Source organism: Procambarus clarkii, chromosome 64, assembly GCF_040958095.1.
Source record: "Procambarus clarkii isolate CNS0578487 chromosome 64, FALCON_Pclarkii_2.0, whole genome shotgun sequence".
Lineage (NCBI taxonomy): Eukaryota > Metazoa > Arthropoda > Malacostraca > Decapoda > Cambaridae > Procambarus > Procambarus clarkii.
In genome coordinates this window covers 7,972,957-7,998,346 of record NC_091213.1, presented here as the reverse complement: position 1 = coordinate 7,998,346, position 25,390 = coordinate 7,972,957, and the positions used below count along the sequence as shown (strand labels likewise).

Sequence of the window (25,390 nt, the reverse complement as noted above, 5' to 3'; positions counted from 1 at the left end):
TCACATCAATATTATTTCTGAGCTGTGTTGCTCATTTGGTCCCTAATGTAATTATCTGCTCTCATATTCATAAGCCAGTCATATATACTGCTCATATGAACGAGATAACAACATCAGCAGCATATGGAAAGTTAGCAAACATAAGAACATGCACAGGTGGTATGCAAACACGGGGACACAGGTGGTATGCAAACACGGGGACACAGGTGGTATGCAAACACGGGGACACAGGTGGTATGCAAACACGGGGACACAGGTGGTATGCAAACACGGGGACACAGGTGGTATGCAAACACGGGGACACAGGTGGTATGCAAACACGGGGACACAGGTGGTATGCAAACACGGGGACACAGGTGGTATGCAAACACGGGGACACAGGTGGTATGCAAACACGGGGACACAGGTGGTATGCAAACACGGGGACACAGGTGGTATGCAAACACGGGGACACAGGTGGTATGCAAACACGGGGACACAGGTGGTATGCAAACACGGGGACACAGGTGGTATGCAAACACGGGGACACAGGTGGAAATGTAGTATCCAAATGACCCACAGGGATGTTAGAAAGAACTTTTTCAGTGTCAAAGTAGTTAAACAGTTGGAATTTGGAATACATTAGGCAGAACGCTTAGCTAGAATGCCTAGAAATCAGTTTGAAATGAAGTACTTATGGGAGGATATACATGAATATATTGTACTGTAATTAAATGAACCTTTTGATTTATTCTTGGCTGGGTTGACAATTTTCCTCTCAATGTTTTCTCATTAATGACATGGTAGGAACAGTTTGTAACAATACCTACTGCACTAGGAAAGAGAAGGTAAGACTGATCATGCTGGAATTTGACAATGTCTTGGGAAGAGTGCAACACTACCTAATGGAGCAAATGAGTGATTTTAAGGGCAGAAATTATGTTAAGTCCTGAAGAAAGAAAGATAAGACTTTTGAAGAAGTTACCTATACATACAGTGTAAACACATTTTGCTTACCAATTTTATTTCAGGTGGGCGATTTGAAGCATGGGCGAACAGTGCACTCCCTGGCTCGACTCTTGACATTGTACAATGTGCAGCTTCGTTACGTTTCACCTCCAGGTCTTGGGATGCCCGACTACATCACTCAGTATGCAGCATCTCAAGGCATTCACCAGGTTTGTGATTATCTATTACCAATTTACTGAACTGATTAGTGTACAATAATGTATGACTTTCCACACATACAGATTATACTTTCCACACATTATGTACAGTATATTATTGACTGTAATATAATACGCATAAAAATACATACATTGTACAATATTTAAATGTCTTTAGTGCTGTACAGCATTTATATGTTCAATATTTGTCAAATATAATACTGCATATAGCTTATGTGACTGTGTACATTCTGTATATCTAATATGTACAAGCAATGTTAGTGAATTTTAGGATGGTACTGTCATGTTTAAGCAATTCCTGTAAAAGTGCATAAACTGACAGTACCTTTAATGTGCTGATTGTGATCATATGCTGCAAGAACTTACACTTCCCTAAATATAAGTTCCATACTTATGGAAGTATGTTCTATACTTCCACACTGGAAACACTTTTTATGCACTGATAAATTTGCATAGGATATCTATATAGTGGAGCCAGGTCTAGCACGTGGATATCCTAATTTCTTTGTGTCCATGTGTTCTCCCATATATATCAAGATCTCATTTTTTTCTAAGACAATATATTATCCAGCAGACCTCTCAGGAAAAGAAGGCAACTTTCTTGGGCAATACTATCAGTGGATAGTTCCTTGGTGCTCCTGCCATGATCTGGGAAGTTAGAATAGTCCAGCTGTACGAGGTCTTATGTTCAGTGCACTTGAAATGACTTAGTGTGTATTCAATGTAGCATCAAGAAGCATATGACCTCTTATTGCAAGACTCGAGTGCTGTTCCAGATAGCATATGTTGCATATAGGGCGCCTGACAGCTGGGTGGACAGCGCTTCGGATTCGTAGTCCTGAGGTTCCGGGTTCGATTCCCGGTGGAGGCAGAGACAAATGGGCAACATGTTTCTTTCACCCTGATGCTTCTGTTACCTAGCAATAAATAGGTACCTGGGAGGTAGACAGCTGCTACGGGCTGCTTCCTGGGGGGGGGGAGGGGAGTGTAACAAAAAGGAGTCCTGGTTGAGGACCGGGCCTCAGGGATGCTAAGCCCCAAAATCATCTCAAGATAACTTCCCTGTGTTGCTGGCATGCAACCTGAAGCTCCTGAAGATCAAAGGAAGCTTATAAGTATTTGGAAGCCCTTCAAGAAAAGCTACTGACTTTAGACATCCATCTATAACATAATGGGCAAAGACCCAACCCTAACTCCTCCATTTTAATTAATAAGGAACTATCTACCTGAACCTTATTTATTATTCTGTTGGTATATAATATTCCAGTATGTATTTTAAAGTTCTATATTAAGAAAAATCTAATGGTCCTTTCCCCTCCTTCCCTCCCTCCCTCCCTCCCTTTCTTATCTTCCTCCCTCCCTTTCTTCCTGATTTCCCTCCCTCCCTCCCTCCCTTCCTTATCTCCCTCTCCCTCCCTCCCTCCCTCTTGGAGTAAATGTGGTGCATAAAGGCAGCAACAAATATAGCCAAGGAAAAATTGCTGGTACTGTACAGGCACACATGTTGGATGCGAGGGAAGGCCGCAAGCAGTCACGAGAGACGACACGTTAACAACGGGCCTATCGCATGGCAGGTGGTGCTGTGATGCCATATAATGGCTCACATGGGCCATCACAGATAATGCGAAGACATTGGAGCACATTTAAAACACGTCTCGTAATGATCAGGAAAAATTAGACCCTTTAACAAATATTTTAATTTTGGACACAAAAGCGGTGGTGTCACCGCTGGACATCCGAAAGTTATTTATGGATGCAATATCCGTCACCGACAACTAAAAGTGTCAATACTGAATTCTCCATCTCCTAAATTTTGTTGTATTTTCTGTCATGTTCTGTATTTTCATGTCATGTCATTGCTTTTTTTAAACACGCCTATTTTTTTTATCAGGAGGAATTCAATAGTTTGGAAGCAGCTCTTCCTGATACTGATGTCTTGTACATGACACGTATTCAAAAGGAAAGGTTCGTCACTCTTGAGGATTATGAAAGGGTAAGCTCTTAAGACTGAAGAATTACCAAGTACTGTAGATTGGCATTATACTATTAAATAATTTGTTGTCATAATTGGAAAACAAATTTACTTAAAACAGTTACTGTGCTATAATTTGTATGCATATATTTCTGTTATCCTTAAGTATTTGTTTGAAATCCATTTATTCTTACATAAGAATTATATAATTGACAGGCTTGTGGGCATTTCATTGTTACTCCTCATCTGATGACTCGAGCCAAGCGGCGTATGATCGTTCTTCACCCATTGCCTAGAAACCAAGAAATATCTACTGATTTTGACACGGACCCTCGAGCTGCTTACTTCCGCCAAGCTGAGGGAGGAATGTATGTAAGAATGGCTTTACTTGCCATGGTCCTTGGAAAGTGTTGATCATATTAGATACTTAATTTAATATTGTAAAATATAATAAGATCACTATTGTAGGGCCAGTATATGAGAGCACATTATCATTGGTATAATCCGATAGTTTTGATGGTACATAAATTAAAAGCGTTAATATGAAACATATAAATGTAGAAAGTTATATTTGACCATGGTTATAACCACCGTAGTTCCGACTCCAACATTACACAGAAAAGCAACCAATACGGTAGTTACTACAATATAGCTAGATGAGGCTAATATATAACAAGTATTCAAAATTCAAGGCTCTTGAATGGAGAAGAGTGTCAGATAAATTGTCAACATACAGCACTGTACAGAAAAATATAAATGTGTATATTTAGTTTCCTTATGCTAAATTTGAAACAGATGACCACACTTAAGAAAACATTTTTCATAGGACATTTAATTTTCATCACCAGAGCTCATAAGCCGGTGCAAAGTCCCAGATTTAATGACGTCCACAGGGAATGCCACCACACAGCAGCTAAACTATATATTAAATGGTTTCTCCTATGCCGTTTAATTTGGTACTATTAAGAGTGCTTAGTTCACATTTGGGTAAACATTTGATTTTAAAACTAGTTGGCATACAGTTCCTTATGTTCAAGGAACACAAAATAGATATAAAGGTGACGATGGCGTTTTTGTTTTTCCTGTATCGAGAGAATCGCAGCAGAAATATCACAACTTGCACTCTGTTGTGGTTATATGTAATTTCCATCAGTCAAGGAAGTTCGTCATAGCTAATAAACACAATTCAATCCACCAAAATCCTGGCTGATAACATCCTTTACGGAATACAGTAATTATCCAGAGGCTACAAAATATTCCTGAAAACAGTGTTCATAAATGTGGTCTTTTCGTCATATAATGTACAGTAATTCACCTTATTGAATAATTCAAAAAGTTGTAAATTTGTTTTGTGATTACTTTTAAATTAATAAAAATTAATACAGTAGTACTAATAAATGTTTAGTTTATGAAAGCAAAAATAATGAAAGGAAAAATAATGAAAGGCAAAAAAAAACAAAAAATTGATGTTTTTAGTACGTATAAGACTGTACACGAAGAAACACATTTCATTGTTAGGAGTATGAATTTATCTTAATTTATACTTTTTCAGAATAGTGTAATTTAAAAATATCATAAAATGCCTTCGTATATCTTGAGCCTTGAAGCTGCCTCTGCCAGGGGGGTTTGCTGTGAGGAGTTGGTTTATCTTAACGTAACATTGAAGTTTCTTTTTTATTTTAGTGTTTCAGCATTGACACTATTTTTAGGTTGGTATGGTAAAGGTATGTCTAGCAAGGTGCTGGATAGTGGTTTTTAAACCCTAATGAAGGTAAGAAAGCACTTTCATGTAAGACTGAACAGTCCAGTTGAAATAGATGCTTACCTCTCACAACCTTACTCTAAAGTGAGAATTCAGCCTCAAGAGATTATCCACTGAATTGTTGCAGCAACACTGCTAAGACAGCCTGACACTAGGAGCAGAGTGCCATTTTTTTCAGGCCGATAGTAAAGGTGTGCTGCTCTTGGAAAGTGATCATAGTGGGTTCAAGCTTCCACTAGCATGAGTAAGCTGTCATGTGTGTGTCTGTGTGTGCAACCCTTTAAAGTATGTTTTATTGAAGTTCTTGGCAGTATCTCTTATCTCCCCCACAGTATATGGCTTAATTTTTCAATGGACCATGCAAGGACCCTATAATTATCAAGGTTTCATCCAGTCAGATCAAAACTAATTTTGAAATTCTACTAATATAGATAGTGTATCAAGGTAGTGTTCCACCTGTTGGCATGTTACAGCATGCCAGTGTTCCCGTCTTGGAGAGCTTGGTGAAGGTGATACTTGAGATCGAATAACTTCGTATATGTGATGCATTGTGATCGAATGATTTGGTGATGCATTGTGATCGAATGATTTGGTGATGCATTGTGATAGCATGGTGGTAGTATTTCCTATCATCCTATGTATGCTGTTGACCCTTACACTGCTCCAGTCACCATATGCGATTTTTTTCCTATTTGGTTAAAGAATTTTTAGACATGCACCGTGACATAGTACTTTTAAATAGCTGTGCAGATTAGTGGTTAAAGCAAAGGATGATAGGAATTTCTGCCTGATTAGTGGCAGGTGAATTTTTAAATTATGTAGGAGCTCTGGAGAGATTCAAGTTCACTGTATTTTGACAGTCCTAATGAATTATAGTACCTAACTCAAGCTGATGTTAAGACATTTCATAGTACAGTGCACCTTTTGTCATGCAAGTTGACATCTGTTCATAGCTGATAACTTTATGCATGGCTCCTTTGTTGGGATCTATGAGATTGTTACATTGTTTAGAAGAAAAAAATGCATCTCAGCTTTGAGAAACATTCTTATATTGATTTAAGTTTCAATGTAAAATTAGTCTCAAAATATCTTGTATGCACATGAATAAATGCCTTAACCCTTCCACTGCAAATACCATCCCTCGCAGTGTGGTGGGTGAGCATTGTTTGTTAATACTGTTTTTCTCAGTCCTCATTTGAAAGCCAGCCTCTACCAGGTCAACGGTGGTTTGGTTCAGCCAGCTGGCTCTGTATCCTTGCACTACGTGGATAAGTTTACTGCTTTGTTTGACAATATGCCCATGGATAATATCTGGGTTCTGAGACATCACACACAGAGATCACACTAACGTGATGTATCAAATGAACAAATCCACAAGGGCCGTGACGAGGATTCGAACCTGCGTCCGGGAGCATCCCAGACACTGCCTTAATCGACTGAGCTACGACAGGGTGTCTGGGATGCTCCCGGACGCAGGTTCGAATCCTCGTCACGGCCCTTGTGGATTTGTTCATCTGGGTTCTGAGCTTTCTTAACTACTGTATTGCACAGCTGTTTAGTGTCCCCTGTGCATGTAAAAAAAATTATATATATAAAAAAAGTTTGTACTTCCTATATTGTTAAAATCCCTTCCCTGAAGACAGAAATATAACAATAAAAACTATCACTTACTTTGGCTGCAGTGAAGTGGAGATGATGAGCTGTGCTGTCACTGCTGAGTGGTCGTCCATGCCAGAGAGACTCGCAGCTCGTCGTGCGGGTAGTTCAACACTTGCGAGCTGCCACAAATGTGTCCCTTTTCTTCAATGCATTTTTTATAGCTTTCTTACTTTGTTTTTTACTTATGCACATGAATCTAATTGACAATATTTACAGAGCAGAACTTTCATAATGTACCAAGGAACTGTGATATATGTTGCTAATGTGCCCATTAAAAATATTTAGTCACAATATTACTTGTTCAATATTCAGTTTATAAATCAACCATTTCACCAGTGTGAATTGTTGTCAACACATTCACCTCACGTCTATCTTTCCAGTGCGATGACAAAATCATGTCGCTTTTTTTCAGCTGGCAATCATTGCAATATCAATATCAAACACTGGCATTTTTCTTGTGTGTTTTTTTTGTGCCACAAACTCCAGTGTTATGTTCAAGCAGGAACATAGTTAGCAAAGGGGGTTTGTCAATAATTGTCATTATATAGACTGCACCCCCTTATTCAGCAGTTGTTCCACGAGTGTTTACTACACTGCCAGAAACCCATGAGGATCTTGACCAGGTATGTCTAAATCGGTGCCAGAATATAATATCGATCACTATCCTAGTTTCACAATCACACAATACAAAGAATATCAATCCAAACCTGTGCCATTTTGATGGCATATACTGCTTGAAAGCAAGTCAGCCCTTGAAAAGAACTAGCAATGCATCAGTCATTACAATCTGGCCTTGTACAAAGATATATTGGAACTTCCTTTCACATCACTGAACACTTTCCTCACTTTCCATAGTCTATCATTTCAGTTCATATTATTATTGTTATCAAAGTGTAGGCACCTCAGAGGTAGTACATGTCTTGTGACATGTACTTGGGGACAACTGGAGTTGGAACAACACTGTCTTTGTTCCAATAATCTTGTATGACATGTTTCACAGCATTTTTCATCATCGTATGCACCACAAGAAACGCACTGGAAAGAGAGAACTGGCTGAAATGTGTGTATCTCATGTGAAACTAGTTTCAGTTACAGCTCATCATAATAAGCCATAAAATAGTCACTTATACTCCATCACCAGTATACGGTAAAGTGGGTGTAACAACGCCAGTATCATCAAATGTTAGTATTTCTGGTACAAAATTGTTACACTCTTTCCACGAGAATACACCCGTGCTGCTGGTATTGGCTCCACCTCCACCACGGGCACCAACACAAGGGCTCTGTTTTCTTGTACTAAAACTCCGTTGGCCGGGAGATGAAGCTTTTCTACTTTGTACAGTTGGCCGACCATGAACAGTTGAAGTGAAGGCCACACAGTTGTCATTGTTCTCATGGCTGGAGACATCCTAGCATTAGCTGGGCATGCTGCCGAGACAGCAAATCTTTACCTAGTAGCTAACACCATGGGGACACCATGAGAGCTGCTAACACTTGGTTCATGTAAGTTACTTGTATCACAACCAATGCCACTGAACTCAAAAAGACTCATCTCCAAATTATCACACTGTTCTGAAATGGCAGATGACACAGCTGATGATAATGGCAGTGGTGTTGACATTGGACAGCTCAGCAGGGTTGGCGTGAGCCATGTACTGTATACGCTCCCAGTATCGTCTTCAATATCAGTATCACTTGTATCCATTATTTGTTGTTATTGGGTCTAAGCTCATCGTCATCACTAACACAGTCCTCTGCAAACACCATGACCTACCGGTATATCATCAGTGTGTTTTTTTCAACCACACAACCAGTTGGTGACTGGGAGCTGGATGCAGGTGTGTCATCCATGTTTGGTAGCTTGGAATTGAGCTTACCCCCACCTGTGGGACATGCTGGGAATTTTTTTTCAAGATAGCTGATGTTCAGTAGTTGCCTCAGGCCTCCATCTGCTACTCAACTTACTGTGCGGGAATTTTGAATCTTACGACATACTGTATTAACAAATGTTATGATATATAGTACTGACAAATGTGATGCTGATATTCACTAGCATTATTGATCTCACCCTTTCAGTCACATTCAGTAATATATGCCAGGGGTGATCCTGGGCAGCAGGGGTTCAAATCCTGATGAGGTCAAGAGTTCTTAGTGATATATAAACTGTATACCTGGAGCATACTTGGAGAGGGTTACGGGATTTCTTCTACTTCCTGAGCCTGACGTGTGATAACTTGGTCCAACAGGCTATTGTTTTGAGTGGCCCACAGGCCTACATATCCACTACAGTCTGGTTGAGATAGCACTTCTTGCAGGAATTTATCTAAATGTTTCTTTTAGATATCCACCTACATACAAGATGCATGCTTGCATATTTTATATTATATAATACAGTATATACACACATATATACATAAATTTTTTAATAAAAACAAATGTTTTCAAAGTTCTCAAAACTTTGCCATGATCACAAACTAGTAACCAATAAATTAAATACTGAAAGAATACATCTAGGCTCGTCAACTAAACATACATACGTGTGTCTTGAGGTTATCTTGAGATGATTTCGGGGCTTTTTAGTGTCCCCGCGGCCCGGTCCTCGACCAGGCCTCCACCCCCAGGAAGCAGCCCGTGACAGCTGACTAACACCTAAGTACCTATTTTACTGCTAGGTAACAGGGGCATAGGGTGAAAGAAACTCTGCCCATTGTTTCTCGCCGGCACCTGGGATCGAACCCAGGACCACAGGATCACAAGTCCAGCGTGCTTTCCACTCGGCCGACCGGCTTCCATATGTGTGCGCACATGTACACATTCAAGATACCAGGTATACATTAAGATAATGCATTTTGCTTTTAAAGCCTTCAGTGTGTTTTCAGTCCAGAAATTTGTGATCACACATGTGTGCTTACATTTGTATAAATGTGAAGTATGTGGATATGCATATTATATATATATATTGTATTATATAATTCTTTCTGTAGAAGTTATAGTAAAATATTCCTTCTAATAAGCACAAGTATATTATCAGCGTTCATGGTGATCCTAGGCGCCCGTCTTGGGTAACCCCCAAGACGCTCATTTGATCCCCTTCCTGCTCTTGGGATTTTCTCGGCATTATGAATCTTTACTATGAACTTGGGAAATAACTTGCTATGCATTTAATAACGCCCAAACACTCACTCACTCGCTGATGTACTTTCCCCTCACAGGGAAAAGTATCTACTGTATTTGCTTAATGCAATTTTCTCACAATTTGTTATATGATAGAGTGTTGGGGAGACGGGACACCACGAGCGTAGCTCTCATCCTGTAACTACACTTAGGTAATTACAAGTGCTTTAACAGATTTTAAAAGCAAAGACATGCATCTCCTAATTGCTCATAAAGAATAAAAATTAACGCAGTTGAAGTGGCTTTATTTTTCCTCGTCCAATATTGGAAGGCAAAACATCGCAGGAATCTCTGGCCCGTGTTTGCTGTGTAATGAATGGGCATTTACACTGTCAGAGCTCTACATGAAGAGCAATGTACATGTAGTGAAAGTTACTGAGGGGAATGTTTGATATCTAAGAGGCCTAACGGCTGAGTGGATAGCACTCGGGGTTCGTAGTCCTAAAGGATCCAGGTTCGATTCCCAGCGAAGGCGGAAATAAATGGAAAGTTTCTTTCACCCTGATACTCCTGTTCACCTAGCAGTAAATAGGTGCCTGGGAGTTAGACAGCTGCTAAGGGCTGCTTCCTGGAGATGTGTGTGTGAAAATTTGGATTAAGGACCTGCCCGAAACGCTATGCGTGCTAATAAATATATAAAATCAAATATTAGTAAGAATGAAATGCCATCAGTAAGAATTTTAAAAAATGAGAACATAGACCATCCATTTTAATGGATGAAATTTTATTGGATAATGAATGATCATATTGCAGTTGAAGGCGTTAGTGTCCATGCGTCAACAGAACTTTTGTTTTTGTTTGTTTGTGTAAAGAGGAAGGGAAAAATAAGACACATGACAGCTTGGTATTTGATATGAAGAAGCTACATAGTTTGTTAACTTACCTGGAAGCAAATGGGTCATAAGCGTAATGTGATAAATGCTCATATGGTATCCCAAAGGTAAGACCATCTTAATAACTTGTGTTGAAAGTTATGCTTATAAATCCCTATTTTAAGGATAATGGTATGAATAGCAAGTGTGTACAACATGTGGGCAAAGGTGAGAGGAGTTTTCATGGAGTATTTTTGTTGCATTACTATATCCTCTTTCGCCTTTGTTGAGAATATTTTACATTTTTGTATTAAAGTCCAGAAACTGTTGAGAACTGTAGTAGCAGAACTAAAAACTTTTGTAGCTCCTAATGATGAACCACATGTTAAAAAACCAGCGTTGAATGTAATGAAACGCCATTTTCTGGGTGAGTCCCGGAGCTATCCCAGGCTGATATGCTAATGTCAGACTTTGGCATCAGTCATGTGTATGGAGTTCTTAGGCCTACCGGGGACCACAGCCAGAACCGGGCCCCCTCAGAGAGGCAAGGGGAGCAATGGCCTATAGAAGCCCCCGTGTGGTTGGAAGCATTCTATGTCTGCCATCGACCGGAACAGGCACCCAGAAAGGTAAGCGCCTCAAAACAAACCCCTATTCTGGTTAAAATTGCTACCAAAAACCGAACTAGTGGATAGAACTCCCCAACCGAAAACAAGCAAACTAGTGTGACGTCACACACCGCCGCGCCGCTGTCTGCGCAGCTCCCCCCTCCCCGGGAGGGGGAAGGGGGAGCCCCAGACCCCCCGCGCTGGCTACCCACACCTCAGTTCTTGAGGCTGGATGTCAAAAACGCGAAAAACCGCCGACCGGAGGGAGGGAGGGACGCCGGGCTAGCAAGCAAGCTGACTGGCTGGGAGCCCAAACCAGCCAGTCGTCGAGGTAGGCCAACACCCGAACACCTAGGAGACGCAAACGAGCCACTGTAACACTGTAAAAGTGGTTTAGTTTAATACATACATAGAGTACATGAGTCACAGACAAAGATCTGAGAGGCGCCAGTTTGTCGGCCTGAAACTCACACCTCAAAGCGTTAATGACCCCAAGTGACCTGAGGTCAGATCATGCGAATTTCACCTTGCTTCTGATAATCTCTTAGTTGTAGTCTGGTAGCCTTCAAACATGCCGACGTTTAAGGAGTGGCTTGGTAGAGTGCCGGAGGCTATCTACTTGTGGGCGGAGTTAGCTACTAGGTTCCCCAATATAAACTCGGAGAGCTATCCAGCAAGGAGGACTAAAATCAAGAGAACAGCAGACGAGCAGAGCAGAGGAGACGGCCCTAGCAGGGAGGCTGTCGGCCGGCAGGGCGGGAGTCTCTGTCAACTACAGACCCCCCCCCCTCTCTATTCAACTTAGACTCAGTCCTCGGTGAGTGAACATTAAGGTGACTTGTCGTGTTTTACAAGTGTTGTGTGACGATCAGGGGCAGTCAATTGTAGTGTTCTCAGATTCTTGGAGGATGACTCACTTTGAATATTAATCTTTAACATTTTAATTGGATTGCTTAAGTTATGATATTTATCATGAAAAATATAATTGTTGAATTTATTATTTAAATGGTCTTTCACTGTGTCCCTAGAGTTGGGTTGAGGTGAGAAAGCCTCGGGGATTATTGGTTCCCTGATTTTAATGAGTACATGGTACAGAGGGAACATACTAATAATGAACTCATGATAACATCTTTTGAGAATTTTGTGATACAGGCAAGTTCCATTCCTTGTCTTGTATGTAATGATCATGAATGGATGGTGGCAGCATTTCGTCTTCTACTATCTACTCTTCTACTTCTATCTACTCTTCTACTTCTACCTATCTACACCTCTCCCTCCACCCCCTCTCTAAACTCTCACTTTCAACTAATGACCCTCCTCGCTCCTCCCACCTCTCTACCTCTCACCCCAAACCCTCACTAATTACTTCACTTTTCATTTCTTTCCTTTCGTTTCCTCTTATACGTTTGTGGCAATGATTCTGTATTCTAGAGTTCTCTCTGGAGTTTCGGGTAACTGATCAAGTGACGGCGCCTTGTAGTCTTAGCACCTAGGTAGTCAAATACCTAGGTTACAAGGTGTTGAACGAGAGAGGTTGCCTTAGGAACTCTGGGAGTACTCTAGAATAGTTAGCTAACTGGGGACGGGATAACGGACTAGAGAGAGCTGTTTCCCCCGGCCTCGTTAGTTAACTGGGGGGTGGAATAATGGACAAGATAGAGCTATTTCCCCCACCCCCCGTTACACCACCACAACCCGTGTAAGGCGCGTGAACACGCGAGGTGCCAGGTTCAACCCGAACGGGAGACAACGAAAGCGGTAACTCAGACGCCCCACAACAAAACCGAGCCAGTCCCTGAACCACGGATGAATCGGGACATGCCAATAAGCGTCCCGGAGGTCCAGGGACACCATCCAAGCTCCCGGCTCCAAGAGGAGCCGAACCTGAGACAGCGTAGTCATCCGAAAGGAGGGGCAATGAACCCAGGGGTTCAGACAGGACAAGTCCAGAATGAACCGCAGGTCCGCGCAGTCCCGTTTCGGAACCGGAAACAGACGGGAAACCCATCTGAGGGACGCCGTCGTTTCAACGACGCCCAAGCGTACCCACTCCAAGACGACTCGACAGAGTGCAGGGGAAGAAACCTGCCCTGCCAGCCCCGACCCCCCAAAGGGGGGAGGGGCCACACAACGCCACCGCAGGCCGCGAGACACGACCTGAAAGGCCCACGAATCGTGGGACCAGGCGCGGGCGAACAGTGCAAGCCGCCCCCCCCCCATCGCCCCATCAAGGGGGCAAACCGCGAAAGGGCCGGCGACCCTTACGAGACCCAGAATCCCACACAGCGCGAACACCGCGCCGACCAGACGAGGGAGGGTCCGTAGGAGGAGCCAACCCCGAACCTGACACCAGAGGCCTACCACGACGAGAGGAACCCCGAGCCCTGACACGACCTTTCCGGGAAGACCCACCCCGGGACCCCCGGAAAACCAACAAGTCCGACATCGGACGACAAGCCGCCGACGCAGCCTGAATAAACTGCGCCACGGCCGACTCCACAAACAGGAGAGGACAAAAAGGTGAAGAACGCCTAAGAGCCAGAACCCAAGCAGATTCCACGGAGGAACCCAGCACCGCCTGCCGACACGCGAGACGGGAAGCATAAAACAGGGAAACCGCATCCCGCAAAATCGGCGTGAACAGCTTCAACAAGGCAGCCGACGAACGCGCAGCCGAGGACAAGGTGCCGGACCCCGGGACGGACCCAAGCGTCCCCACATCCTCCATGAGCCAATCCGAAGACAGCTCCAGGAGGGAAAAGAACCGCAAGGCCGAACTCAAAAGGCCCCGGGCGCGCAAGTCCTCCGCAACGAGCGCCGCCGAAAGGGAGGGAACCTGCACATGGAGCTGAATAACGCCCACATCGCGGGGAAGGGCAGGGGCAAACAAGCACTCATTCAGGTACTCAAGTTCGCCCCCCAGGAAAACCTGAAGCACCGTGGAAGCTTCCCGCCACTCCAGCGTGCGGGAACGACAGAAGGAATGCCAGGAATCCAGACCAAACAAGGGGCAGTCTGCTAGCCAGGACGACTCCGGAACCTCGTAACAGAGCCAGAAAGGGAACGAAGTCCCAAACCTGAACGTGGACGGATCCATTTCCGAGGCATAATCCGGGTCACGCAGGAGGTAAGCTGCAAAGGCCGCTCGCACCACACCAGGTTGGATGCGATAAACCGAAAACCTCCGGAAGGACGGAACCGAACTTAGGGAGGGGCCGACACCAAATCCAACTCGTACGCAGAGGGGGGAAAAGAAAACCCACTCCTTGTAACAATAAGCCCCGCTCAGTGGGAAGAAAAACCCAGGCGGGGTCCAGCGGGGCCCAAGGCCCCCAAGTCAGCCCCTCCCCAGCCTCGAGGTCCTTCACCACAGGACCCGAGGCCGAGTCCTCTCCCTAAGCCCCGACCCCACAAGACAAGGACGGAGCAGCCGGAAAAGTTGGAGGAAGGGGGGCCCACTGGTCAGACCCTGAAGCTTCGGCCGGGAGACAAGACTCGAATGCCTCTGCCGCCCCCCCCCCCCCCCGGAAGGGGCACCCCCCGAAGCTGCCCGAGTCTCGAGATCAAGTAACCCCTGCTCCGACCCCGAAACCCTCAGACGCTTCGGGGCCGGAAGCAGGGGCGGGGGACCAGAACGAACAGAAGGGGAAGGACGAGGAGGTGCGGACTGAACCAGGATCGAAGCGACCCCCACCCCCAAGTTCGGGTCTCGAAAAGCAAAGCGGGGCAGCCCCGGGGCATCCGGGGAAGCAACCACTGAGCGCGTTGCAACAGATGAAACCTAGACTGCAACGCACGCGCCGCCTGTACCCGAATAGAATCATCAGAGGATTGGGTAAATTGAGTCACAAGCAAGCAGCAACACTCACAGGACTCAGGGTCGAAAGTATCACCGACCCAACAGGCAACGTGGCAGAGGCAAAAACGAGGGTCACCCTGAGACAAGGGGACCGAGCAACCCTCAAACTCGCACACAGCGAGTGGGGACTCCGGGGTCACATCCATCGGACCCACGCGCCCCCTAGGGGATTCCCAGGGTCCTGAGCGTTTACTTTAAGAGGACTCGCGCTCAGGTAGTCCCAGGCAGGGTGCTGCAAACCGGCACCCAAAACTACCAAGCAAACTTCTAAAGCTGAACCCCAGGGACGTGTACACTCACGGGGACCTAGCAGGGGGCGCCACCTAGGAGAACAGTGGAAGAGCAAAAACAAACTGAATAAAATGACAGAACCCCCCACCAGGCAAAAAGAAAAAGAAAAACAAAACCCCGCAAGAGGACAGCGAACCCCAAGGAACAGAGCCGGCCGCGATGTCGGGAAATACAAGCTGAGCAGCACCCTGCGCCCTGTAACGGTGCAAACTGCCTCTTACCTGCCGGTAACAAGGGAGAACAGAACACCCAAGAGCCCAACAGGCGGCCGAAAAACCGAAAGGTAAAACGGACCAGCAGAGGCAGACCCCGAGGAGCCTGTGGAAGGTGGCCCCAAGCCCCAAGGGCAGTACTTACAGGGCACCTAGGGAAGGCAGCCCTAGGCGCATGCAGCCCGAGTACTGAAGATAACTCCTGGCTCTCGCACCCACAAAACCAACACCACACGCAAAGCACTTATTCGAACCCCAGTTGGAAACAGACCCAACTATAGGATGGGTTAACCCAAGTATCGCGCTTCCAAAAGGGTCGCCCAAGTTGGAAAAGACGAACGCTGAAAGAATATTGTTGAAAACATCTTGATAACTGATTAAACCAAAATTATTTATTAGTCAGCAGAAAGACAGAAACGCGATCTATATGTAAAACCTCTACCAGACAAATATTTTAAGTAAAACCGAAGATATTTGTAGTTGTATAAAAGTGGTAGTTTTCATCGCTCGTCAAACTCGAAAACCGCAGCATTCATCTCAGAACCATGCCTATTTCACGCAGATTCCTTAATAAACGTAAGAGTTTTATGTCACAAGAAAGACAGATATATAAGCTTCGTTCTAAATACCTTACCATGGGCATATTTAAATTTAAAGCGAAGATACGTGTACTTTTATAATAGCCGAGCTCCGACTCCGGACAGATCGATCGACGGAGCAACTCTCTCAGAACAATGCTTATTTCACGTAAATTTGTAAATAATCGTAAATTTTTTATATGCCTCAAGAAAGATAGGAATATAAGGCTCATTTTAAACACTTTATCATAGACATAATTAAAGTTCTAATGAAGATTCATGTATTTTAATAATCGCCGAGCTCCGACCCCCGCATAGACTGAGCGACAGAGCAACTCTCTCAGAAGAATGTTTATTTTACGTAAATTCGTTAATAAACACAAATGTTTTACACGTCTTAAGAAAGATAGAAATATAAGCTTTATTTTAAATACATTACATTAGACATATTTAAAGCTCAAGTGAAGATATATATGTTTTTATAGTGGCGTTCAGTAGCTTTTCGGTCATGGAGTGCAGACGCATACGCACTTAATAATAATAATAATAATTTTATTTAGGTAAGGTACATACATAAAGAGATTTTACAGTTTGTTGGCTTTATAGATAGAGCTAGTACATACAATGCCTAAAGCCACTATTACGCAAAGCGTTTCGGGCAGAGTATGTTGTATAATTAACAAAGATACGCTAATAAAGCCTAAAATATTACATGCCTCCAGAAAGACAGAGCTATAATCGTTATTGTGAGTGTATCAAAGGAAATATATCATGTTGGAGACCAATGATATAGCAATTTTAATTTAAGTTTCGAGTCCCGCCCGGTCGAGAGAGATGGGGCGACTCTCGCCCCATCTATTGGAGATTCTGTCCACTAAAGACCCAAAGCTACTCAAACCTTCCTAGCATTACGTAAGCAATGAAGTAATATGGTATATTTACTCACTATAATGTGGATGCTGGATGCAGAAAATGAGAAAACATAATTTTACTCTGAAAAAATATCATTTCATAACAAAATAAGATGTAAATATGTAATATCAAAGGAAGTCGATGGTCCAAGCAACAATATCGTGGAGCGACTTATCCAAGATATATCATACGTTAAATGTAACAATATTTCAGTATATATTATATAAGCATAGTATATATAATTCAGTATATACAATATATAATAAGAGTGTCAGACCACGGAGGAAGAATTGAAACAGGAATTTCCTTTAGTACTTTCTTATATTAATACATGTTCAGAGCGAACCATTCCTTCTGAAGATGTATTAATATACGAAAGTACTTAGAGCATTCTATTGTGGTTTTAATATTGAACAATTATACATATACGAAACAGACAAATCTGGTGTCCGAAATAGTAAAAATATTAGTGTGCGATGTGATCAATGTAAGGGGGATATTGGGTGTGCCTCGTATCCCCTACAACAACAAGAAGTTCGAGAGCGATGAGGCTGCCACCTACTAGCTTCAGGATGTCGTCGAATCTAAATCAACAATATACTACCGCCGCTACTTTCTCGGAAACGTAAGTACCTGCCGCTTTACTTCTCTCACCCTGCCTAGCCTGGCCTGGCCTGGCCTGGCCTAGCCAGACCTGACCAGACCTGACCTGGCCTAGCCTTACCTAGCCTAGTCTGACCTGACCTGGCCTAGCCTTACATAGCCTAGTCTGACCTGGCCTAGTCTGACCTGACCTGGCCTAGCCTTACCCAACACTAATCACCACACGTGACAGCCCAAACGAATCGCAAATAAGTACACGTAACAAGTCATATGCCCGGACACTCTTTCACCTTGGGGACTGAGTGGTAACTATTGTATAGAAGAGCCGGCTCCCTGAGAGTGGTAAGAGGGCGTGATAAGAGGCTAACGTGTGGTCTTGAAGGAAGTCGATAAAGCAGACAATTTTCAAAAGGAAGGGCAGCATAGCGAGCAGACAGGAATGGACAGACAGTTGGTTATCCCATAATGTGTAATACGCCCTGCACAGCATGGGTGGAGTGAGGGGGGGGGTTGTAGCAGGGCACAGTATGGTGATGGTGCGGGTGAAGTACACACCCACTGAATTCCTGCCATCAATAATTGTTTTCATAACCATTAGAACAATGGCATCCCTCCAGCCACCATCCTTCCACTGACCCCCTCCTCTGGTCCTCCACCTCAGACAATAACCCCCCACACCCCCTCTCCCTTCCAGACATCAGCATGTCAAAATCAGTACCATAATGTGTTTAAACTATTTAAACTAAGTCATTGTGTATCTCAAGGTATCTTAATTCATTTGAAAGTGTACATGTGCATTCGTTCATATACTCGCCTAATTGTGCTTGCTGGGGTTGAGCTCTGGCTCTTTAGTTCCACCTCTATACCGTCAATCAACAGGTGTACAGGTTTCTGAGCCTATTGGGCTCTATCATATCTACACTTGAACCTGTGTATGGGGTCAGCCTCCACCACATCACTTACTAATGCATTCCATTAGATATAATCATGTATGATTACACATAATCATAATCATTCTATACACATAATCATAATCATTCTATACACATAATCATATATGTGTACGTCAACGTATACATACATGCGTATATATACCTCATATTAAAATACTGATAAACGAATGACCATGAACAAATTAATTTATAATTGTAGCATTATATATAATTTTAATAGACTAATTACGTGTTTATACATTTGAATGGTCCAGACAGGTGGCAAGCCTTGGACATATACACTTCTGGTAGGCACAATGACCTCATGTTAGACCCTTGATAGATTATGTGAGAGGGAGAGAGAGCTGGGGCAGGGAGGTGCGTGCCCCAGGGAGATAATCCATGCCCATGCCCCGCCTCGAGGTCAGTTCTCGAGTCACACCAAGAATAACAATCGAGCAAGTTGTCCTGACCAGGATGTGGCATATTAGGGAGGGTTGAGGAATAGGAAGCCTGTCTGATAGGGCTCTTGGCAAGCAGCTCTCCCTCAGTCTACCTATCTATATGGAAGAAATGTATCTAGGCCCTCCTCCCCCCTGCCTATTCTCTCTCCCCCACCTTTCTTCCTTCATTTCCTCCCTCCTTCCCTCCCCCTCACTGGTGATAGAGTAGGAGTGTGAGAGTAGTTAGAGAACTCGTAGTTCTCACGCTCGTGAAATTGTCTGCGACCCTGGAGGAGTAGAGCGGAGGAGGGGGGTGAAAGTAGGTGACGATGGAGGAGTAGAGGGGAGCATTATATGCAGTGAACGTAGGTGTCTATGGAAGAGTACATCATAGAGGAGGGTGAAAGGAAGGTGACGATGGAGGAGGAGAAGGGAGGGGGTGTGAAGGTAGGTGATGATGGAGGAGTAGAGGGGAGGAGGGGGGGCAAAGGTAGGTGTCTATGGAAGAGTACATCATAGAGGGGGGTGAAGGTAGGTGGCGATGGAGTAGAGCAAAAGGGGTGGGGGTTGAAAGTAATCCTGAGTTTAATTTTTTAGTTATATATAGTGACACCTCGGCTTACGAATGAATATTTATGAACTTTTCGGGTTACGAGCCTAATTTCTTCGAAAAATTTGAATCGGGTTACAAACTTTGCCTCGGGAAAGGAGTTTGTTGATATACGTATGAGCTGACCTAGCGCGTGGTGGCATGGTGATCGCGCCTCAGTTTACCAGTGTCTCCTGCCTAGTAAGTATCGCGCCTGAATTCTTTGTAAAGCATTACATTTGTTTTGGGATTTTTGGCTATTTGAACATAAAATTTGTTATGATATATCTTGCCATGAGTCCCAAGAAAGCCAGTGGTAAGGTTCAAGCCAAGAAAACACATGTGAGAATGACCATAGAGGAAAACAAGAGAGCATTCATAAACAGTCAAAACTGGTGCACAGGTTGTTGAACTAGCTAGGCAGTACAACAAATCTATGTCAACAATATGCACTGTACTTGCTAAGAAAAAGGACATTATGAACATTAAAGTGGCAAAAGGCATATCAACAATCCCGAAACAAAGAACACAAACACTTGAGGATGTTAAAACGTTTTTATTAATTTGGATACACAACAAGGAGTTAGCAGGTGATAGCATTTCAGAGGCCATCATTTGTGAGAAACCAAGGCATTTGCATGAAGACCTTTTAAAGAAAACCCCTGGAACGAGGGGGGGGGGGAAAAGATGAATCAAGTTTGAAAATGTGAAAAGTTTGTGTGACAATAGAGCCTCGTGGAAAACTTTTGCTGTGGTCATTACCTGGTGGAATGCACCCAGGATGGAGTATCAGGGCTATACATCTTTTAAATCATAAAAGTAATAAACATTTCCCATCAACCTTACAAACCATATTAACCTATTTTCATGTATTTCCCCCATGTGCATTTTAACAAAGTTACTAAATTGCCTTTATCATTCTGTAAAATTTCAATTACAGTATACTGTATATAATTTTGTTAGTATAAATGGACTGAATATTCTGAAATCACTATTAATTTTACAATTTCAGATTCAAAGGTGGTCTGGACACCCAATTTGGTCAGACAGGTGAAGAGAGCATTTAGGATAGTTAGAAGAGATGAAGATGGTCACAATTGTGTTTGAAGAGGCAAACGCCCCCCTTTGCTCCTGACATTATGTTCAGCCTATTGACCCCTGCACACCTAACACAAGGTAGGTTGAAAACCTCCTCCTTCATGTCATTGGTTCATTAGCCAGAAACTTAGGGCCCATGCAGGAATATCCCTAAAAAAAAAAAAGTGGCCCCAACAATGCATCCTCCAAGTCTGGAGGATGAGCAGGAGCATTGTCGAGAAGCAGGCCCTTTAGTGTCAAACTTTTCTCTTGCAGATATTTTTTGATGGCAGGGCAAACCACTCTACATCACAGTTTTTCCGCACGTTATATATTTTTTAAAACTCTTGGATTTTCGGAATGATACACGAGCAAGGATTTAATTTTCAAATTGCCACACAGCACAAGAGTTAGCCTATCCTGACACAAGTTAGCCCAAGTTAGCTTGTGTCCGGGCAGTGACGTCTCCTCTTGGGTAATGTATGTCCTCTTCGGCAATTTTTTCCAGAATAGCCATGTCTCCTCACAATTGAACACTTGTTGTGGAATATATCCATCAATACAGTATCTACAAAATCTTTAAAATCACGAACAAATCTTTCAGCCCCTACTTTGAGCTGGCACCCTCACCATGCCTCACAACACTATGAATACCACGTCTTTTTTCAAAATTTCTCAAACCATCCCCTACTCACCTTAAACTCTTTCGTATCTGCAAAACTCGTTCTAGGGGTTTTCTTTATAAGATCTTGCATGAAGATTTCATTGTTGACCAAACCACACACTGGAAATTGAATAGACGACGACATTTCGATCCGTCCTGGACCATTATAAAGTCGATTGTGATGAGATGAGGGAAGCAAGAGCATTAAGTAGGCAAGAGAGAGAGGTGAGGAGATGGCAAGTATGTACGTATGTACATGAATAAAACATGTACATACTTATACATAACGTGTGTAAATAGTGTAATAAACACAATAACAGTATTTTGGGAGGAGGAATGTTGGCGAGTAATGTGTTGGAGGAGGGAGGGAGGACTGGCAGGGTGTGGCAGCTCACTCATGTTTTTTGGGCTCACCATACCAACATAGTGGATCGTTATGGTGAATACATACGTAGATGGGTATATACAATGTGTGTATATAGTGCAATAACAGCAAAAACACTGTTTGATTGTAGAATATGTCGCATATATGAGGCCCATAATTTTGAGCATAGCGATGTTCTATACTTTGAATTATATAAATTCCACAAATTACACACTTTTAAATAATATTACAGCAAAAAAAAAGAAGAAATGAATGAGAAACTTCAAAATAATTGCTTAACATTTTATTCGCAGCAACTGCCGTCGCACGGGGTGGCGGGGCCGACAGACCCCCATCGCTCAACGCTCAGCGCCCATAATTTGCTCAACTTCCCAGCTCCATCGCAGCTAAAGTAAGTCACATACAATATTTTTTGTTTAGTTTCCCCGTGATCAGACTCTGCATTTTAACAATATAAGAAGAGAAAAAAATTTTTTGGAAAGAATTTATTTCTTGTGCACCAGGGTGTTATTTGGAGACAGAGCAGTTCAGTGGTTAACTACTAAATTATCTTTTCTCCCACACACGCACCCCCCTAGGAAGCAGCCTGTAACAGCTAACTCCCAGATACCTATTTACTGTTAGGTAACAGGGGTCATCCCCTTTTGTACAAAGAATCTGCTAAAGCTTTTAGGGCTAATCTTTGACACTCGTTTGTCTTTTGTCGCCCCATATTTTTTACATCCGAGTTGAATGCTCTAAGGCCCTTAACTAACTTTAGGTCATGTCCCATACTTCTTGGGGAGCTAATCGACACTGCTCCTCTCTTTACATTCCTCTCTCGTTCTGTCTAAACTCGATTATGGCCCTGTTTACTCGTTTGCTTCTCCTTCTACCCTTCACCATCTGGACACACTGCATCATTCTGGGTTACGGCTCAGCTCTGGTACCTTTCCTTCGACACCTACCCTAAGCCTGTATGTTGAAACTGGCGTTCTGTTTCTACAGGATCGCCATGATCGCTACTGTCTTCTCCACCTTGCACGGTCCTTACAGCACCCTCACTCTTGCTTATGTCATGCCTTGACCTTTACCCATCCTGTGGTTCCTGTTCCCCTTCACCACCTATCTCTTTCTGTATGGTTGTCTCTCTTACAAAATGCTCTTTCAGTTTGTGTTACCAATATTTCCCCTCGTGTCATTCCATCTTTGCCCCTATGGAGGGGTCCCCGTTCCTAAATTCTGTAAGCCTTGACCCACATGACTAAAACTTTTACCCCTCCTACAGTTCTAAATCACCTTTTCCTTGAACACTTTTCTTCACACTTCCACTCTATTTCCGTCTTCACCAATGGGTCTTAAGTCTGCAGACGGTGTAGGCTACTCTGTTGTTTTTCCTGACTGCACCTTTGTGTCTCCTGCCTCCGGAGACTAGCATCTTCATGGCAGAACTTTATGCTATTCTCTATGCTCTTCATCAACTCTTTTCTCGCTGTCAATCCTCCTCTGTGTTTGTAGTTGACACTTGCAGTGCCCTCATGGCTCTAGAATCCTTTAATCCAGTCCATCCCTTGGTAGTTGAAATTCAACATTGGCTGTTTCTTATCTCCAGTATATTTAAGACAGTGGAATTTCGCTGGATTCCCACCCATATTGGTGTGTTCTTAAATGAGCGTGCGGACACTGCCGCTAAGGAAGCTATCCGCACCTGTCCCATCTCCCATAAAGGTATTCCTTATTCCGACTTTTATCCTGTTATTCATTCTTCCCCATTGGGAGGGTTGTTGGTCCTCTGTGGTTGGTAACAAGCTGCGTACTCTCAAACTTAGTGTGTCCCCGTGGCCTTCCTCCTACCACCGTAGGGACACTGCTTTGGCACGGCTGTGGGTTGGTCATACCCGCTTAACCCACGGTCACTTAATGGAGCGCCGCCCTGCTCCTTATTGTCCGAATTGCGTTGTCCCTCTTACAGTTGTGCATATCCTTGTTGAATGTCCTGACTTCCAGGACGAGCATGTGTCTTGCTTTCCGACCGTCCCTCGCAGTCACTTGTTCCTCAATAGAATTCTAGGTGAATTGGATACTTTTGATATCGTTCGCCTTGTGCATTTTTGTTCTTGTATTGGCATTCTTGGTGATATTTAGCGCCCTCTGATTATTTCGCACTTTTGGTGCCTTCTTTTGGTAATTACCTTACCTTCATTGTTGTTTCATTTTAATGTGGTAGTTGTGATATGGATTGTTCTGGCTCACGTGCAAGGTCTTGGGATTTTTTTCTGTTTTATATTAAGAAATTGCCAGTCTTGTTACTATTTGTAGAGTTAGAGATCTGCATTATGGCCTCAATATTATATTCTTTATAACAATCAGCAATTTTTGTGGTTGGTAATATTTAGATTAATGTCAGTGATGTATATGACAAGGGTTAAGACCCATTGTGGTATGACAGCATTTTTCCCCAGTCATTTCTTTAACAAGTGAAAGGGTCCTTGTAACCATTCTTTTGTCCTTTCTACCATGTACCTTTTTGTTGCTTCTTGGTCTTTCATTTGGTACTTTGGCTATTAAAACAATGGCCTTTGGTAATGTTGCAATTACCATTTCTAAAAAAAATGAGCAGGTTCATTAGGCAGGGTTTGTTTATACAAACAACGTTTTACAAAAAAAAATTCCATTCCTTCAGGACCTTGCAGATGTTAGGTCAAATTAATTGACAGTAATCTGTTTTGCCCTTTCAAAGAATTATGGTTTTAATCTAGGTAAAATATTTCAGAATATCTGAAGTTTGGCAGACAAATCATTTAAGAGCTTTGATTAAATTTAAGTTACGAAAGGCTTTGCAAAAACCATGTTGTATAGATGCTTCAGTGTCACTTTTCTAATGTAAATTTAACAATGATCTTTAGTTAATTTAATTATAATTTATACAAAGCTTAGGTGTTTCCTAGCTTTAAATTTACTTTCAAATATGAAAGCTAAGATTGACTAAAGTTTCTTCCACTTTAATATTTCAGACTAATTTGCAATATTTGTTAGTTTATTTAAATTGAATAGGTAGTCCACTTTTACATCTTTTCAATGCATTTTGCATGCACCAATGTAACAAGTTACAAATAGGTGTAAATTTTACCAAGTATTTATTTTCAAAGTAAAAAAAATTCAGATTTTTAAACATTGCATCAATAGTAGTAAACAATACTTTCCAGCATAATTTCAGGATAAGGTATATAAAGTAGTTTCATTAAAATTGTTTTATTTAAGTTTTACATATAGTATGTATAATACATCTAATATTTATTACTGTTTCAGGTTGTGGGACAGATGCTCCTAGATGAACAGAAGATCCAAAAGGCCAAGACAACTCCAGAGAATCACCTGTAAAAGAAAAATAAACATTAAACAGGGACACTACTTTTATTATCACCAATGCCTAATAAGAAGCCCAAAAAATCCTAACAGCCTATCTTTTAAGATAGGCTCAGCAAGGTCTATCCCTTCCGCTAATTTGGCAGGCAGAGCTTGTTCCCTGAATGAGTGCATTACATCCACCACTTTAGTGCCATCAACACATTGTACATATGCTTTACTGAAAGCACTGTACAATGCATGCCAGGCACTAAAGTTTTAGATGCATCCACCCATTCAGCAAACAAGCCCTGTGAGAATTAACAATGTAACCATTGTTAAGGGTCCCTAAACCTATGCAAATCTAG

The 25,390-nt window shown here is 42.7% G+C and overlaps 1 protein-coding gene and 2 long non-coding RNA genes across 7 annotated transcripts in view; 2 read left to right on the top strand and 1 right to left on the bottom strand.

Moving 5' to 3' along the window:
• The window catches only part of r (carbamoyl-phosphate synthetase 2, aspartate transcarbamylase, and dihydroorotase rudimentary), a 112,609-nt gene extending 106,536 nt beyond the window's left edge, over positions 1-6,073 (top strand). The window contains 3 exon segments of the mRNA XM_045759862.2: positions 1,011-1,157; positions 3,058-3,159; positions 3,355-6,073. Coding sequence (XP_045615818.2) covers positions 1,011-1,157; positions 3,058-3,159; positions 3,355-3,552 — 447 coding nt within the window. The 3' untranslated portion in view covers positions 3,553-6,073.
• The window catches only part of LOC138354721 (uncharacterized), a 416,665-nt gene that overhangs the window by 388,379 nt on the left and 2,896 nt on the right, over positions 1-25,390 (bottom strand). For 4 of the 5 annotated variants that reach the window (XR_011223663.1, XR_011223664.1, XR_011223660.1 and 1 more), the window contains one exon: positions 24,914-25,052. The exons of the other annotated variant lie outside the window; for it this stretch is intronic. This is a non-coding gene — a long non-coding RNA (uncharacterized lncRNA). Of the gene's footprint in view, positions 1-24,913; positions 25,053-25,390 lie in introns of those variants that run through there. 5 annotated transcript variants of the gene reach the window in all.
• LOC138354720 (uncharacterized) lies at positions 17,293-25,083 on the top strand. Its single transcript, XR_011223659.1, has 4 exons — positions 17,293-17,630; positions 20,585-20,748; positions 21,992-22,089; positions 24,987-25,083. It is a non-coding gene; the product is annotated as an uncharacterized lncRNA (long non-coding RNA).